Source organism: Syngnathoides biaculeatus, chromosome 18 (assembly GCF_019802595.1).
Source record: "Syngnathoides biaculeatus isolate LvHL_M chromosome 18, ASM1980259v1, whole genome shotgun sequence".
NCBI classification, from domain to species: Eukaryota; Metazoa; Chordata; class Actinopteri; order Syngnathiformes; family Syngnathidae; genus Syngnathoides; species Syngnathoides biaculeatus.
The window spans coordinates 13,968,234-13,984,945 of record NC_084657.1 but is presented as its reverse complement, the minus strand read 5'-3'; the positions used below and the strand labels follow the sequence as shown (position 1 = coordinate 13,984,945).

At 43.8% G+C, this 16,712-nt stretch overlaps 1 protein-coding gene across 4 annotated transcripts; it reads right to left on the bottom strand.

Moving 5' to 3' along the window:
* Window positions 1-1,569: 1,569 nt before the first annotated feature.
* LOC133491904 (tubulin-specific chaperone cofactor E-like protein) lies at window positions 1,570-16,464 on the bottom strand. 4 transcript variants are annotated; one of them, XM_061803621.1, is made up of 10 exons: window positions 16,349-16,454; window positions 15,828-15,860; window positions 11,988-12,051; window positions 9,409-9,556; window positions 9,198-9,337; window positions 8,617-8,798; window positions 8,263-8,519; window positions 7,254-7,380; window positions 6,950-7,066; window positions 1,570-4,294 (listed from the first exon to the last, which is right to left on the bottom strand). In XM_061803621.1, the coding sequence occupies exons 4-10, from the start codon at window positions 9,545-9,547 to the stop codon at window positions 3,949-3,951; spliced, it is 1,308 nt and encodes a 435-aa protein (XP_061659605.1). In that variant the 5' UTR covers window positions 9,548-9,556; window positions 11,988-12,051; window positions 15,828-15,860; window positions 16,349-16,454; the 3' UTR covers window positions 1,570-3,948. The 4 variants fall into 4 exon arrangements, with proteins under 4 accessions (XP_061659605.1, XP_061659604.1, XP_061659606.1 ...); XM_061803620.1 differs by lacking the exon at window positions 15,828-15,860 and having other exon boundaries at window positions 16,349-16,464; XM_061803622.1 differs by lacking the exons at window positions 15,828-15,860; window positions 16,349-16,454 and adding an exon at window positions 16,162-16,342.
* Window positions 16,465-16,712: the final 248 nt, after the last annotated feature.

Below are 16,712 nucleotides of genomic sequence, written 5' to 3'. Positions count from 1 at the left end.
GCTCGTGACATAGAATGAGTCAGAAATTGAACTAGCAGTTTCTATACATTCTTTCTATACATGGGCGACACCCAGAAGAGGCTCGAGGTCTCTCTTTCAGTAAAAACCTTTTAACATGTTACTTGATGCAGTCCGACTCTCACTAATGTCCGGAAAACCCATCAAGCCTGACCTTGACAAAGCAGGTCCATGACTGGAGACCCCTCTGGAGTCACCTTATCCATCGATTTAGGGAATGGGCCACCTCTGATCCCGGCGGTCACCTATGGCTTTGCCCTCACTTCTTAATGCCCATTCAAGACGAGCTGAAACTTCTTCCAGAAACCCAAACCTTTACCCTCCATGATTCCTTCTTTGAAGTGCACAATACACCTAGTTAAGGCCCTTCCTACACCACTGCCCTCGCCATCATTCCATAGTGAGATGGGGCGGAGTGTAGCAACTGCACCTTAGCTGCCAAGATGTTTTGTTCCATATCAGAATCAGAATCAGCTTTAAGTTCGAGGCAACGACGGAATTCCCTATCAGACGGTAACCCGATTAGAAAGAAGCTGAATAGAAATGTTTGATTTTGACAGAAAAGATGGTGACTGTTCTATTAAACGGGTGGTTCTGGAACCAACATTCCAAATAGGATTAAACACCCTGTCGTCGGAAGAGAATGAGGGGTGGGGGTTAATTGGAAAGGAATATTCTGTAAACGCGACCCAGTCTGACAACACATGGGATGGACTATTTTTTCCCTGGTGAAGAGACTTAGTAGACCAGCCAGAAATGAAACCCTTCTGAATCCCCTCAAAACTTTGCGACTTCTTGATGAGTCGACCACCTGAAACATTTCGAAAAGTTTCTCGTAAAAAATTCGAAAACACAGTTATAGGACACGATCATAATTTATTTCTTTAGGACACACCAAAGCAACATTATACATTGAGTACAGCTGTGGAAATGGCTTGCTATTGATAAAAATAACAAAAATCCACCACTGACAATAACAAGCAAAAAGATATAAATTAATAAACCTGGACAGTAGAGCGCAAACAATCAGGCACTGGCAGTTTACTTATATTTTTAAATCTTTCTGTGAGTGAGGGTGCAACTTTTTCTTGCAAAAATTCAGTTGAGATTTGAACTAAAAAGGTAAACAAAGCAAGGTCTTGCAAACATTTCAAAGCAGTTTGGGCATAAATTGTTTTCATAATAATCTGCTATTGAAAAAACAATAAATACCAGACCTTAGCTGTAAAGATTTTAGGAGGTGCTTATTCAATTAAGCACATTACAGGTTAGGATTTGTACAAAATCTTACTAAATTCACATGCGAACAAGCTTGAGAGTGATGGGTGCATTACAAACGTCCACAAGTGACTTATCAAATCCAGTATGAAAAGTACATCTCAAAACTCATGAAAACCAACACCATTTGGCAATTATTTCCGGTTACCGGTTTCCCCAAGATAGCTTCAGGTCACCAAATACCACCCACAAAAAAAAAAAAAAAAAAAAAAAAAAAAAAAAAAAAAAAATATATATATATATATATATATATATATATATATAAAACCCCAATCCAAAACTTGTTTCTTAGATATCCCCAAACGTAAAGGTAAACTCGAGTCTTTTTGCGAAGTTTGTGGGTACTCAGTACGAAATGAACCAAAGTACAACAGTCTAGTGCCAAGTATCCAGGCAAGGTCCTGAGTTTGAAACCACAAGCAGCAAACGTACATTTTATCCACTCAGTTTGTGTAAACTTGATATTTGAAATTAATGACATTTTCGCAACTTGGAAATTTACAGAAACATTTCAGATTTAGTGATTTCTCGAGATATTATATTTTGGGTTAATGTATGCTATTTTCCACTGCAAGGTACCAACCAGCTCGCTCGCCTCGTTCTGGGCATTTTTATAATTTCATAAAACACCATCGTATTCCTCCAACTTTTGCTGACTTACGAGTGCACCGATTTATGAGCGTGTTAATCTTGTCATTGACTCGTTTCATTTCATTTTCGGAGCATTGAACCGATCGCGACTGGACCGTTCCGGTTGTCTTAGAAGACATTTTCCCTCATCAGTTAGGACATCACAAATTCCACCTTGTGTCAACACTTCAGGGAAAAAAAAACGTGTCGTACAAAAGGAAACCCAGGGGCAACTTAATTTTCCCCATTTTCCAAGTTGCTTATCCTCACAAGGGTCACGTTTTGAGATCTATCCGCACGGGGTCGCGTTTTGAGGTCTATCCACTCTGGGCCCCAGTTTAAAAAAAAAAAAAAAAAGATTCTTGCGGGTAGACTGAAACATGTTTCTGTGTGGACTGGAACTGGGTGCTGGTGTTGAAACCCGACAATTTATCCTGGACTATAAACAAACGAGATACCACCCTGATTCTGCTGACCGTAACTTTTTTTTTTCAATTTCTTGCTGTGAGTTTCATCAAATGCTCAACCAAAGAGTGATCCGGTAATCGAGATCGTGCCTGGTCATGCCCGGTTGTACCAATAGAAAAAGTGCCCATGTAGAGCGGTGGATACCATCTAGTAGGCGGTGGGGAAGGGGGTCTCTCAAGGTTAAATCCAGCCCCCTTCCTTCTGGTGGGAATTTCTCTCTTGAACGCCAAAGTGAGCCAGTGGGAGAGGTCAGGACCCCGCATGGTGTAAAAAGAGTGGACACTCGAGGTGTCAGGTTTGTGAGGGAGGGAGAGAGATGTGAGAAGGGGGAGCATTCAGGCTCAAGCCAGCCCACTCGATACAGAGGTGTTTAGTTCCCGTTCGGTGACACTCAAATTCTGCGTCGTATCCGGGTAAGATTCAAAGACAAAAAAAAAAAAAAATGTTTGCTCAAGCCGCTCCGATCACCTCAGCATCATTGAGGTTGAGTGTTTTGCATTTGTAACTTTTAAGAATGACCTCGAGCAAAATCGTTCCAAGTCCGAGCAAAAACATGTTGCCAGTAAACAAGTAGAAAAGCCATCCGTACCAAAATTAAAAACCGAAGGGGGTCATCGATCTATCGGATCACGGTTGGTATTTAACGTCTGGACGATGTAAAGCAGTAAAAGCTTTCAGGCTTGTGATTGGTCAGCAATTCAGGCCTGGTACGCACGTATGAAGATAATCAGCGTGTGTTTCTCTCCCTCCTTTGCCCCTTCCTGACCATAGGATGACAAACGATACATTATTTTATCCATCCATCCATTTTCTTAGCCGCTTATCCTAACGAGGGTCGCGGGGCGTGCTGGAGCCTATCCCAGCTGTCAACGGGCAGGAGGCGGGGTAAAACCTGAACTGGTCGCCAACCAATCGCAGGGCACATGGAGACAAACAGCCGCACTCACAATCACACCTTGGGGCAATTTTGAGTGTCCAATTAATGTTGGATGTTTTTGGGAAATGGGAGGAAACCGGAGTGCCCACTTGGAGGAAACCCACGCAGGCACCGGGAGAACATGCAAACTCCACACAGGCAAGGCCGGGATCGAACCGGGATCCTCAGAACTGTGAGGCTTTCCAACTTCTCCACTGTGCCACCACATTTTTTTCTGTTTACTAAAATGATCCAATCAGCTCCTGCTCGGCGCTGTGTTAATAGTGAATCAGGGTCCGCAACTTGTCGGGGCCAACAATCATAAATATTAAAACATATTCAATATTGACAAACATTTTCACATGTGAGAAAAGGTGACGACGACTCGGGGAGGGGGCATGACGATATGACTCGCGTTGTGGAACGGGATGGAGCCAAACAAAGAAGCAGGCGCAAATAAACACGAACACGTCCGAGGGTCTTCTCACAACCAGCGGCCCTTGAACTAGCGCCAACATTTTGTTGCATAAAATCACATAAATTCAAGTCAGATAATCCAGTAAGTATTCAGATTCAGCGAGTCCCCTGAATCCCCCACCCAAAAAAAAAAAAAAAAAAAAATCCCTGAGCGTCAGACCTCAAAGATGTGAGGAGCTACAACGACCTTTGACCTTGGGGACGATAAGGATCTCGTCTCCGTCTCGAATGCTGTACGAGTGGAGGGCGCGGAAGCCGCATTTCAACTCTTCTGGTCCGACCACTGAACACATTTCCCGGTTGATGTAGAATAGCCTGACCCCGTTGGCGGGCAGCTGAAGAAGCGCCCTCAGCTGCTTCTTCAGGTCACCCACCGTCTGTTCCAAGCGGAGGCTGACTGCCTCGACCCTGTCGCCCCAGCGGACTTCCACCGTTGTCCTCCGGGGGCTCAGGTCCACGTCGGCCAACGGGGCGAGACGACCGTATTTGGACACCAGCTCGTTGTACCTGTGAGATACATAAACAACGGAATCAATCTTTTGCCGGCTGCCCATTTCTGAAAGTGTTATTGTCGCTTTTAACTCGGACAGGCCATCCATTTTCTGACCCACTTAGCCCCCCCCCAAATCACAGGGCGCATGGAGACAGACAACAGTCAGACTCACAAGCACACCTCGGGGCAATTTAGAGTCTTCAATGATTGTCTGTTTTTTGGGATGTGGGAGGAAACCGGCGTGCTCGGAGAACGTGCGAACACGCAAATTCACACGGGTGACGCTGGGATTTGAACCCCCGTCCTTAGAACTGTGTGGCAGACGCTCTTACCAGTTATCCCACCATGTCACCTGAGACAGCCCAATTTGGCAAATTTACCCAAGCTTCACAGCGCATGATTCAGAAGCTAGGCTGGCTGAAGATCGGGATCAAATTTTGTCTCCATGAGGAAAAACCCCAAGATATTGTCGTTGCCAGGGCTTGCGTGCACCATTCACTTTTTGGTCTTAAATCAGGACTTCCCATTGGCCCCTCAAAACAAGCTAATTTCTGAACGCTTAGTTCTTTCGACAAAAGGTTCATGGACAATATCAAGACACCTTGGGACAGGGACATCGACTACACTTGTGTGAAAGGTTAAAAATGTCGATCTCGCTGCCTTCTTCTCATCACAATGGAACATTCAAAATCTCCTCTGCCGTGAAGTCCGGTGTCCTTTCAGTCCCCTCTTGGTCCCGTTTCATTTTCAGTCCGCTCACTCCTTCTGCAACTAATACTTCCTGCACAGCTCGCCGGGTCTTTTCACGCTATGCCTATTTCTCAATGACTTGCAAGTGTTACACAAGACATTTAAGAACTGCTGAACCTCTTGATGAACAGATTAATTTAACTTCAATGTCTACTCCCTCCTCCTAAGCGGTCCTATTTCGTGGCCGGGCTCGACAGATGGTACTGTTTTTGTCCTCTGTTTTATTTATATTTAATACAGACATCGCTGTCCTTCGCTGACCAATGAAGAGCAATCTGTCTTCAAACAGAAGGATTTTCAGATACCAAAAAAAAGTTGCATATTTTGGTGCGATGCCTCAGTTCTCGACAACAATTCGTTCCAGAAAACGGTCAGAAAAGTGATTTGTTCGAAAACCGAATCAATGTTTCCCATTACAATGAATGGAAAACGAAATAATGCGTTCCAACCCTAATGTTTTTTTTTTTTTAAAAGCATTTTTTTCAGCTTTTCCTGATAATAAACTGCATAGTAGAAATACATGACTAGTTTAAATACTTCATATAATAAAATAATTTAAGAAATATATTTATTTTTGGCTTAAAATGTATGCTTTACATTTACAACCAACGCACTTTTGTTATTCTGTATAACGCAGCCTCTATACACAGACCTGTCCCGGTAGTGACTGTTGTTTTTCTTCTTATCGATGACCACCGTATTAATCCCCAATCATGGCTCCAAAGAAGGCAAGTTGCTTGTTTAAAGTTATTCTGCACTTTTGTTAATAAAAAAAAGTTTACAAGGCTGGGGGCCGAGTAGCTGCAGATACGGCAATGCACTCCCAGCCTAGCATACTCTACTACTAAAGCATAAATTTTTTAGCAAAAAATAAAATTAATTTCTTAAATTATTTTATGATATAAAGTATTTAAACTATACATGTATTTCTACTATGCAGTTTATTATCATGAAAAGCTAAAAAAAATGCTTGAAAAAGCCCAATTTTTTTAGGCGTGGAACGCATTATTTCTTTTTCCATTCATTGTAACGGGAAACATCGATTCGGTTTTTGAACAATTCACTTCTCGAACCGTTTTCTGGAACGGATTGTGGTCGAGAATCGAGGCATCATTGTAATTGCTTTTTATTATCTGCCGATTAACGATTAATGCCTTGTGTTAAGTGAAGTGGTCTAAATGTGTGGGCGTCTCCCATGAAACGTTACTTTATTTCAAACTTCTTCAATTGCTCAATTGATTCAGAGACACTACCCCTGCAGCCCACCAAGTCCTTCTTTCCAAAACCATGGTCATCTTCTGTGATCTAAAATATATATATATATATATATACAAAACGATACTCATTTAACATTTTAAGAGTGACAACGTTGGTACATGTGCTTACAAAAATCTACCTGCTACCTTGTGTATCCGTTTTCCAATTAAAGAATCATGTGCACAAAGGAGTCATTGAGTGGGAAGAGAGTGGTGGTATTGTCCCCCCCACTAAATGTTAGTCCCCCCCACCCCGTCCACCAAACACCAACCCAATCCGAGTTAGGGACTCCACTTTCCTCTACCAAGTTAAGTGGAATGCTTGCAGTGAAGAACACGGTCTATCACGTGGTCACCAAGTTAACATATTAATTGGACAAAAGTAGTGGCAGACGAGACGGTTCCATCTTCAGGAACTCAAAATACAGAATACTATGAAACTGTTGTTTTACTCATACAATGACAGTACTGTTGTTACTCATAAAGGTTGAGTTCTGTTCCATTGCATTTCGCCATTTGGTCTTTTTTAGCGCGTGCTAAGCTAGCATTAGCATCTTACAGGACAACAGAGCGTCTTTGCAGAGAAAAAAGAAGTAACAGATGTACTGGCAGAATATTAAATAATGCAGCGCACTGCTGTTGATATGTTTTGCGTTCTCGTACCGGCACGGGCACTCCTGCTCTGGACAGTCCTGGTAGTACCGGATGAAGAACCTCTCAGCAGCTTCCCTGTCGCTGTCGGACACCGCCCCTCCGTTCAGTACCAAGACATTTGGCAGCCTGCGGGGGGGGGGGGGGGGGGGGGGGGGGGGGCAGCAATTTGGAAACACGAAACATTAAAATATCGTCCCTTTTTTTTTTTGTACTGAGTCTCTTTTAGCTCCTGAATACGAACACGTCAAAGGACTTGGAACAAAAGTGAAGACGAGTTCCCAGGGCGCACTACGTACAGTATGTTTGGCCTTACTGCGCTAAAAGGAGGCTCCGTCGCTCTTGTGAGGTGTACGGCTGCAACAGCGGAATCCCCATCACTTTGAGTTCTTGCAGCTTGGGGAAAAAGTTCAGCTTCTCGATGTCCTCCCATTTACTCAGCCCTGCGCCACAGAAAATTGTCCGGATTTAGACGACAAGTTTGCAAATTTACAAATACCATACATTTCTAGACACTGACTAGCAGAGAAAAAAATCTGATAGCTTTCAGTTAAAAAAAAACAAAAAACAAAAACGTAATTTCCGGCCTACGAGCTGCGACTTTTTTCCCCCCACACGCTTTCAACCCTGCGGTTTATGCGGTGATGGGGCTAATTTGTGCATTTTTTTATCTAACGGCCGCAAGGGGGCATTCGAGCGGAAAAGGAGAGAATGAGAACGGTGGAATATATGTGCCGAGGAAGTGACTTTTACCGGGCCTGTTAGCGGTACGCTAGCGTTAGTGCTGTGCTAGCGCGTTGCTGCTGTGTTACTGGCGTGTCTGAGTGATATTGACCGGTAAGTCTTATTTTAACTGGCCCTGTTAGTGTTAGTGCTAGCTTTAGCACAGCACTAGCGTTAGCACTAGCCTTAGCATGCTAGCGTTAGCGTTAAACTGTTTCTGTGTACCATCTTTGTAAAAATATCGTGTATCAATGTGGGTTTCAATGTGGGCACTTGCGGCTTTCCCACAGCTGCGCCGTATGTATGTACCAAATGGTATTTCCTTTACAAATGAACTTGGTGAGGCTTGTAACCAGGTGCGCTCTGTCGGCCCGGAATTACGGTCATTCATTGTGTACATAAATCAATTAATCGTCCATTTTTAATTATTGTACGTAGGGCATTGTGTCACTCCAAAATTGACATCAGACTCTTGGTAGGAAATATAAAGCATGTAAACGACAATTACGATTTTCCACAAATTCCCTGTCAATAACATCCAATTTCATACTTTCCATCTTTCTTAGAGAACATCACAGCGCATTGGCTGCGTCTCTCCTGACCTGAGTTGTTGAGGTTGATGCAGCGCAGGTTGGGGAAGAGGCGTTGCAGCGTTTCCTGCGTGTCGCCCACGCATTCCACGCTGTTGTTGGCCAGCACCAGCTCGCGGAGGCCGGGGTACATCACCCCAAACTTGCGCACGTCCCCCCAATCGCGGAGGTGGTTGTCGGTGATCTGCAGCAGGCGCAGCGATGGACAGGCCGCGCAGGACTGCGACACGGAGTGGTAGTCGTTCAGGCACAGGAAGAGCTCCAGCAACCTTGGGGCAAACCAGGAAACACATAAAAGTTAACAGTTCCTGACTTAGTCGAACCTGCTGCCCTTGTGCTATCGTCAGCGATTGAGGTTCGACTCACTCTGGCGTGTTTCCCGTGAGCGTGTTCACGGTGTCCCAGCTGACGTGCGTGTTGATGAGGACGAGGCGGCGCACCCGGGCGAATACCTCGGCCATGCACGGCTCCAGCGTGGTGCCGCTCAGCGGGTTCATGCTCAGGTTGAGGAAGTCCAGGCGGGGGACGTTGGAAACGATGGCGCAGATCTGTCAACCCCGGGAAAAATGACATTTGGATGTCAAGTGGTTTTCTGCTGCTGAGCAGTGATGAAGACGCCAAACATTCATATTGACGCTGAAAATATGGTGGGAGAAGTTAATAATTAAAAAAAAAAAAAAAGCACATGGAGCGCTGCCAAGGCTTAAAGATATGAAATCAAAAACTCAATAGATAGGCCAGTGATTCTCCACGTGAAACACAAGCGACCTCGAACAATATGTGGATTAAAAATTACAAAATTAATGTTCAAAACAGTGCATAATCCTAATCTCATTTTTTGAAAAATCCGTTCAAACATTAAGAAATAAAGCCTCTGCCTCATTTTTTTGGGTTGAAGTCAGGTTTAGAGGTGAGAAACGGAAACACGCGGTAATCGTTTGGCTGACCTCGGCCCACTCGTCGATCTCGTTGTACGACAGGTCCAGCTCGACCACGTGGGCACAGAAAGCGGCGATTTCGGACCTGTTGCCCGCCTTTCTAATGCCGCAGTCGTTCAGAACCAGCACGCTGGGCAAAAACAGGCGACCTGCGAATGGGGGAAACGCCTGCCATCGTGACAAAAACGACGACAGGATCGTACCGGCAACTGGCGCTCACCTTTGACGGGCGACCCAGGAGGGGAGGGCAGCACCACGACGCCCACGCCTTGGCCGTAGGGGAAGTTCTCCGTGTTGTACTTGTCGCTGATGACCTGCACGAAGGTGCGAGCCTCCTCCCCATCAGAGGACTGATCCATCGTCCAGCCCTGGGGTGACAAAATTGAACTCCTGAGCACATTTGAACTCTTTCAACAGAGGAAGTGACTTTTATCGTTCCGGCCCTGTTAGCGCGGCGCTAGCGTTAGCACGGTGCTAGCGTTAGCATTAAACTCTGTGCACCGACTTCCTTTGTAAATATCTCGTGTTTCAATGTGGCTTTCAATGTGGGCACTTGCGGCTTTTACACAGCTGCGGCGTATGTATGTACCAAATGGTATTTCCTTTACAAATGTACTCGGTGAGGCTTATAACCCAAGTGCGCTCCGTAGGCCGGGAATTACGGTAAGTGCAGACACTTTTCCTTTTGTTTTATCCAACTTAAGACTGTTTCAACAGTTTGAGCTTCCTTTTTAAACTCGCATGACAGTTCAGGAACTGAACTGATTATATAATTTAAATTTATTTCCTATGGGAAAAGATTTGAACCTCCACAGTGTTTCTGTGACGGGAGTTCAGATTTCGCCCGCGGAGCGCGCCGAGCCGAGAGCTCACGCGGGCGTCAGAGGCAGCGGCGATAAAAGCTTTAAAAATAGCTCGTTGGCATGATCACGTCAACGAACAAGGAAGGCAAAACGTGGAACGGCATGTGGGGGCCGCTCTAGCGCTGCCATCTGACCCCCCCCCCCGCTGGCCGCCTGCCCTTTTTTAGACCTGCTCTAGCCCCCAACAAGCAAAGACATGAACTATTTGACAAACTTATCCGTGACTTTTTTGAAGGGAAAAGCACTGCTTAAGGAGTCATGCATGAAAACGATTCCACGATCATTTTTTGGTGATGTATCGTGGCACGAAAAAGCCCTAAATTATTATTTTTTTGCAGTCTCCCCAATTTAATATTCATCTGACCACTATACAACTGACCCTCTATAGCAGGGGTGTCAAACTAATTTTTGGCGGGGCCCACATTGTACTTACAGTTTCCCTCAGAGGGCCGTTACGACTGTCAAACCATAAAAAAATCTTAAACCGCCTCATCATATTTACACACGAAACTTATGAACTAGTTTTGGAATCAGAAATTAAAGGCAGTGGGTTTTTTTCAACTTTTGTTGTTTGGCGACGCAAAAATGCTTGTGATATCTCAACGCTATCATTTATGACAGGGGTCACCAACGCGATGCCTGCGGGCGAATGGTAGCCCGCGAGGACCATATAAGGCGCCCGTGAAGTATGTTCTAAAAATACCGTAGGCCACAAATTGTGAGTATTATTTGTGCTTTAAATTCTGAATCTGACTTGCTTACGTGAATTAAAATTTTAAAATACCTGTAATGTCATTTACTACAATAAATTAAAACAAAAATATTTTATGTCCGTGTAATGAACTGAGTCGGAAATTTGCCGCAAACAGGTCACGTAGCCCTTCACGAAGGAGCCTTCAGCCTCGAAAAGGTTGCTGAGCCCCGATTTATGATATGACAATTTGATATTTTGGTACAGATTTGAACAAAAATCACGGAAAGGTAATCCACGTGATTTGCCTCTGCGGGCCACATAAAATCATTTGGTGGGCCAGAACTGGCCCCCGGCCCTTGAGTTTGACAACTATGCTATATTGACAAAAATAACCACAAATGGTGATTATTATATACTACCAGGCCTTGTTTGAAAACATGACTGCCTCTAAATCTAACAAAAAGCATTTTCTTTTTTCCCTTTTACAAGCCATATCTATTTATTTATTTATTCACAAAGTAGTACTAGCATTGCATGCAGCATTTTTATGAAAAATATTTGCTTTTGAAGAACCATGTATCTGATCTGGTATAGATCAACTGTTGCTTTTTTTTCAATATCTCGGTGAATCAAGTGGAAAATATTTTTTATGCCTTGATTCAAAAACAAGGTAATTGATAAAATTGTTGATTATTTTGACAATTGATAAGCTGTCAATCAATTAATTGTTGTACCTCCGTTTGATAGGGCACATACTGCATATACGATGCCAGTCATGTGATCCGTGGAAGAAGAAGTTAAATTTACTATTCCACTCTTTTTTTTTGTTTTTGTTTTCAGCAATTAATGTGACGACCGTCATTTAAAATAGCGTTAATAGAAATACAAAAAATTCCAAAATCACTTTTTCCAAACAACAACACTTGATGAACGGTGGCATTTCCAGTCAAACCAAATTTACAACTCGCCACTGACCTGCAGTCAAAACAGGCGGTGAAAATAAATAAATGTTCATTTGTGGGACGGACCCGCCGTGTGAATATGAATATCACGACGACATTGTGATCACGTCACTCAAACTAGATTTTATCCCCGTACCCCGTCCAGGTGAAGACAGCCCGCCTCGTCTTATCCGGCCTGATCAGGACTATCGATTTCAGACGAATCATCCCGTAACACCCAAATAGCTCGAGTTTGATGTTCCCCTCACAAGAGTTTCTCACGGATCCGCCGAGTTCTTACCTTTGATGCGGCGCAGAGCAAAGCGGAACCGCTTTTCAACAGCGCATCCGATCACATTCCCCGGCTGAGAAAAGACACACGCAAAAGTGAAGAAAAAAACAGCAGAGATGGGGAAAAAGGCAATCTCGATGTCGTTCCTCAAATAGTGGCCTTCGTGTGTCAAACTCGAGGCCCGGGGGCCAGATCCGGCCCGCCATGTGATTTTATGTGGCCCGCAGAGGCAAATCATGTATGTCAACTTCCGTGATTCTTGTCCAAATCTGTACCAAAATTTCAAATTGTCATATCATAAATCATCATGGTGAGGTATTGCAAGCGTATTTATGTCACCTAACATCGACAATAGTTGAAAAAAACATTACCAAAAGTAATTCATAAATTTCACGTGTGAATTATGATGAGGCGATAAATGATTTTTATGGTTTCACAGTTATAACAGCCCTCTGAGGTAAACCCGAACTGCAATGTGGCCCGTGACAAAAATGAGTATGACACCCCCGGAGTAGATGCCGTGCTTCCACTCCGTCGACGTACAGTAAAGCGTAACACAGCATTTGTCCAAGATTTTTGGATTTGTTATGGATGCCACAAGATGGCAACAAAGAGCTTTAAACGGACAAAAAAGAACCAACGCTGTGGGCTGTAGAATGTACAACAAATATGCGCAGTGCCATTTTACACAAATGCTATTAAGTCATTTATATCAGCGTTTGTATTTAAACAAGTTTATGAATAATGGCAAATCGTAACAGTAGACTACATTGACTTGTCGACAGAATGAAGCCCAACAGCAAACCAAAGATGTCACCAGATGGCGCCAAAGTAATCTTTTATCCCTTCGGCCTGAGTACTAAAACAGAATGGGTGAGATTTTCAGCGAATAGATGAGCTTTTTAGTGATTGTCTCGTCATGTCATTATCCAAGGCGCTTATCCTCGCAAGGGTTTCGGGAAACCTGGAGGCCATCCCAGCTGGCTTCGGGCGAAAGGCGGACTACGCCCTGAACTGGTCGCCAGTCAGTCGCAGAGCAGATACACCATCACTGAACGGGAATCGATCCCACGCTGCCCGCACCAAAGGCAGGCATGTGAACCACTACACCAGCGGTGTCAAACTAATTTTTGGCGGGGGCTACATTGTACTTACGGTTTCCCTCAAGGGGCCGTTATGACTGTGAAACCGTAAAAATCTTGAACCGCCTCATCATATTTACACACGAAATTTATGAACTAGTTTTGGAATCAGAAATCGAGGGTGATGGGTTTTTTCAACTATTGCTGTTTGGCGACACAAAAATGCTTGTGATATCTCGTTATCATTTATATGACAATTTGATATTTTGGTACAGATTTAAACAAAAATCATGGAAAGTTGATCCACATGATTCGCTTCTGCGGGCCACATAAAATCATGCGGTGGGCCAGATCTGGCCCCCGGGCCTTGAGTTGGACACCTATGCTCTACACCATCAGTGACTTCGAAAATTAATTTCCCACCCAAGAGAGAATGTTAAATACCCAGAAATGGTAGAAATGTTCTCAATCCCCAAACAGACGCAGTTGACTAAACAAGTTCGCCCCCCCACCCCCCCCCCCACACACCATGAGGAAATGTAATATTATGATTCGCATGCACACGAAAACATCCTTTCTTCCTTACGGGTGGTTATTATGCTAACGGCATGAATTATGTCGCCGACAATAGCGCAAGGGGGGAAGCGCCATTATGCCTGACGACCATACGGCAAACACACTTTTGTGCCGCCTTGCACTTATTGTCACGCACCTTGTCAAATACAATATTCCGGAATAACACCTTTATTTCCAGGAATAGTCCACCATATAGAGAGCGTAAGAATAATTGGTCACGGCGCACTAGAAGGTTCCGTCAGCGACCGCCCTGCTGACGGTCTTTCAATGGGCCTTGAAGTGTGTTTCGTACCAATCTTTACTGGATGTAATAACAATGTCATAATAATCTTTGCATGTGAATTGGAAAAAGTTACCGATAGATAAATAGACAGATAAAAATACATCGTCACATGCCAAGTTGCTTAGTGTTTTTCCATTTTTTCGGTATTTTATATATATATATATATATGTGTGGCGTATCTGGAGGCATATTTCATTAAAAATATTTTTTGTAGTTATGACTTGGATAGCGAGTTAGCATAGTTCACCAATAGACAACGGGTCGGCATAAAAGTATATCATCACATGTTCTGTTGCGTACTGTTTTTCCATTATATTTATATATATATAAATATATATGTATGTATGCGTGTGGCCTTTAAGTGTTTTTCCATTTTTAGAAAACATTGTAATTATGACTTTTATTAGTGTGTTATCGTAAATTAAAGAGAGCTTAAGACATGCAGCACAAAAGGTGCGTTCAGCCATTGTCGTACTTGATCTTTCTCATTTGATCTGTTTTAATTTTATGGCTTTGAGGTGTTTTTTTTTAAAAACATTTTCGATAATTTTGACATTATGAGGGTCAAAAAGTGGAATATGATTTACTTTTCACAACACAGATGCATTATTTGCCTTGAGGATGTTCGTGGAAAAGTACGGAGAAGGTCAGAAGCAGCTACGTTGTGTCTTGTGTAGACCTAGAGAAAGCCTATGACAGAGTACCAAGAGGGGGATTGTGGTACTGCATGCGTAAATCTAGTGTGGCGGAGAAATATGTTAGAATAGTGCAGGACATTTATGAGGACAGCAGAACGAAGGTGAGATGTGTCGTAGGTGTGTCAGTAGAATTTGAGTTGGAGGTGGGACTGCATCAGGGATCCGCGCTGAGACCCTTCCTGTTTTCGGTAGTAATGGATAGACTGACAGATGAGGTTAGACTGGATTCCCCTAGGACTATGATGTTCCCAGATGATGTTGTGATCGGCAGTGAAAGCAGGGAGCTAGCGGAGGAGCAATTAAAAAGATGGAGGCACGCACTGGAAAGGAGAGGAATGAAGATTAGCCGAGGTAAAACACAGTATGTGCACGTGAATGAGTGGGGGAAGAGTGAAGTTCCAGGGAGAAGAGATGGTGAGGGTGGACGGCTTCAAATACTTGGAGTCAGCAATACAGAGCAATGAAGAGTGTGGAAAGGAAGTGAAGAAACGGGTCCTAGCGGGATGGAACAGTTGGTGGAAGGTGTCTGGTGTTCTATGTGACAGGAGAGTCACCGCTAGGCGGAAGGGAAAAGTCTATAAAGCAGCGGTGACGCCGGCCATGACGTACGGATTAGAGACGGTGGCCCTGAAGAAACAACAGGAAGCAGAACTGGAGGTGGCAAAAATGAAGATGCTGAGGTTGGAGGCAAAGTTAGAGAGCAGACTTTGGTGGTTTGGACATGTTTAGATGCGAGAGAGTGAGTATATTCGCAGAAGGGTGCTGAGGATGAAGCTGCCAGAAAAAAGGAAGATGCACGAGATCGGTTTAGATGGAATAAGATGGCATGCTGTGGTGACCCCTAATGGGACAAGCCGAAAGGAAAAGAAGAAGAAATGTCACTGGAAGGTATCTGCTCATTTAACACAGTACTTTTTGTTTCATTGTATTGCTTTATTACCATTCCTCAGAAGCTCAGAAGTGTTTTTCAAATAAGCAATACATTTAAATATGACATTTGGAAATTAGGGACGCGCAACTACTTTTGCCCAGCAGGCAAGATTAGTCACCACACTACAGTCCAAAAAGTTTTTTTTTGTTTTTGTTATATGTATTTGCTCGTTTGTGAGGTAGAAGTATTTTCATGCAAATATTTATTTTGGTTATAACTCGGAGCAACCCGTACACACCTGGGGGGGGGGGGGGGTGAGGAGAGATTGTCGAGCAGTACCTCGATGACACCTTCGTATCCTGAAGAACAGGTCTGTTTTGTGAGAACAAAGACCACAAGGGGGGGGGGGATAATTCGAGGTACTGTACTTTCAAAGTCACTGTTTACATTGAGCTGAAGCACGAGCCATGTCGTTTGAGAATAAAGCCTAAAAATCGTACTCCTGTCGTCGAATACACTCGAGAACCATCAAGGTCACGTTAAACACCAGTCAAATTGGACCGGGGGTCGAGAAAACTTCTTAAAGGCGAGGCGATCGCCCCACAAACACGGCCTGCACGGTGCTGATAAATACTGCCAGGTGATAAAACTTGCAACCGGTGGTCCGGTGTACCTGCTTTTGCGAACGCGCCGACCCCCGTGTCAACACTTGTGCGCTTAAAACTAACTTGTCCCGTCGTGACATGTCGCAAAATCACTTCATCCTTGGCATCTGCTATCGAGTCAACCTTGTCATCTTCTCAGCGGAGTCGTTCGAAAGCGACATGGCGAGAATATTGGACATTTGTGAGTGCACTCACCGTGGAAGCCCCGGAAGCCACTCGCAATGTTATGTTTGTGTTTTTCTGCTGGAGTGTCAGTGGGGAGCAGGAAGTGACGTAACATACTTGGGTTTGAAGTTGCACAGGGCTCCTCCTCGCGGATTTTGAAAAAAAAAAAAGAAAAAAAAAAAAAAGAAAAAACGCAATTATCACATTGAAGGTTACCTATATTTCACTACGAAAAATTGAAACCTCGAAGTTGGTGTTTTTCATTCGGTATAATTTCATTTCGATGGCGCTCTTTACCGGATATGACGATTTTTAAGGGCTTCAGACGTCGAGTTATTTCGAAACACAACAGAAAAAAAGATGCCACTGATGCATAAAGAAATAAAAAATTGGG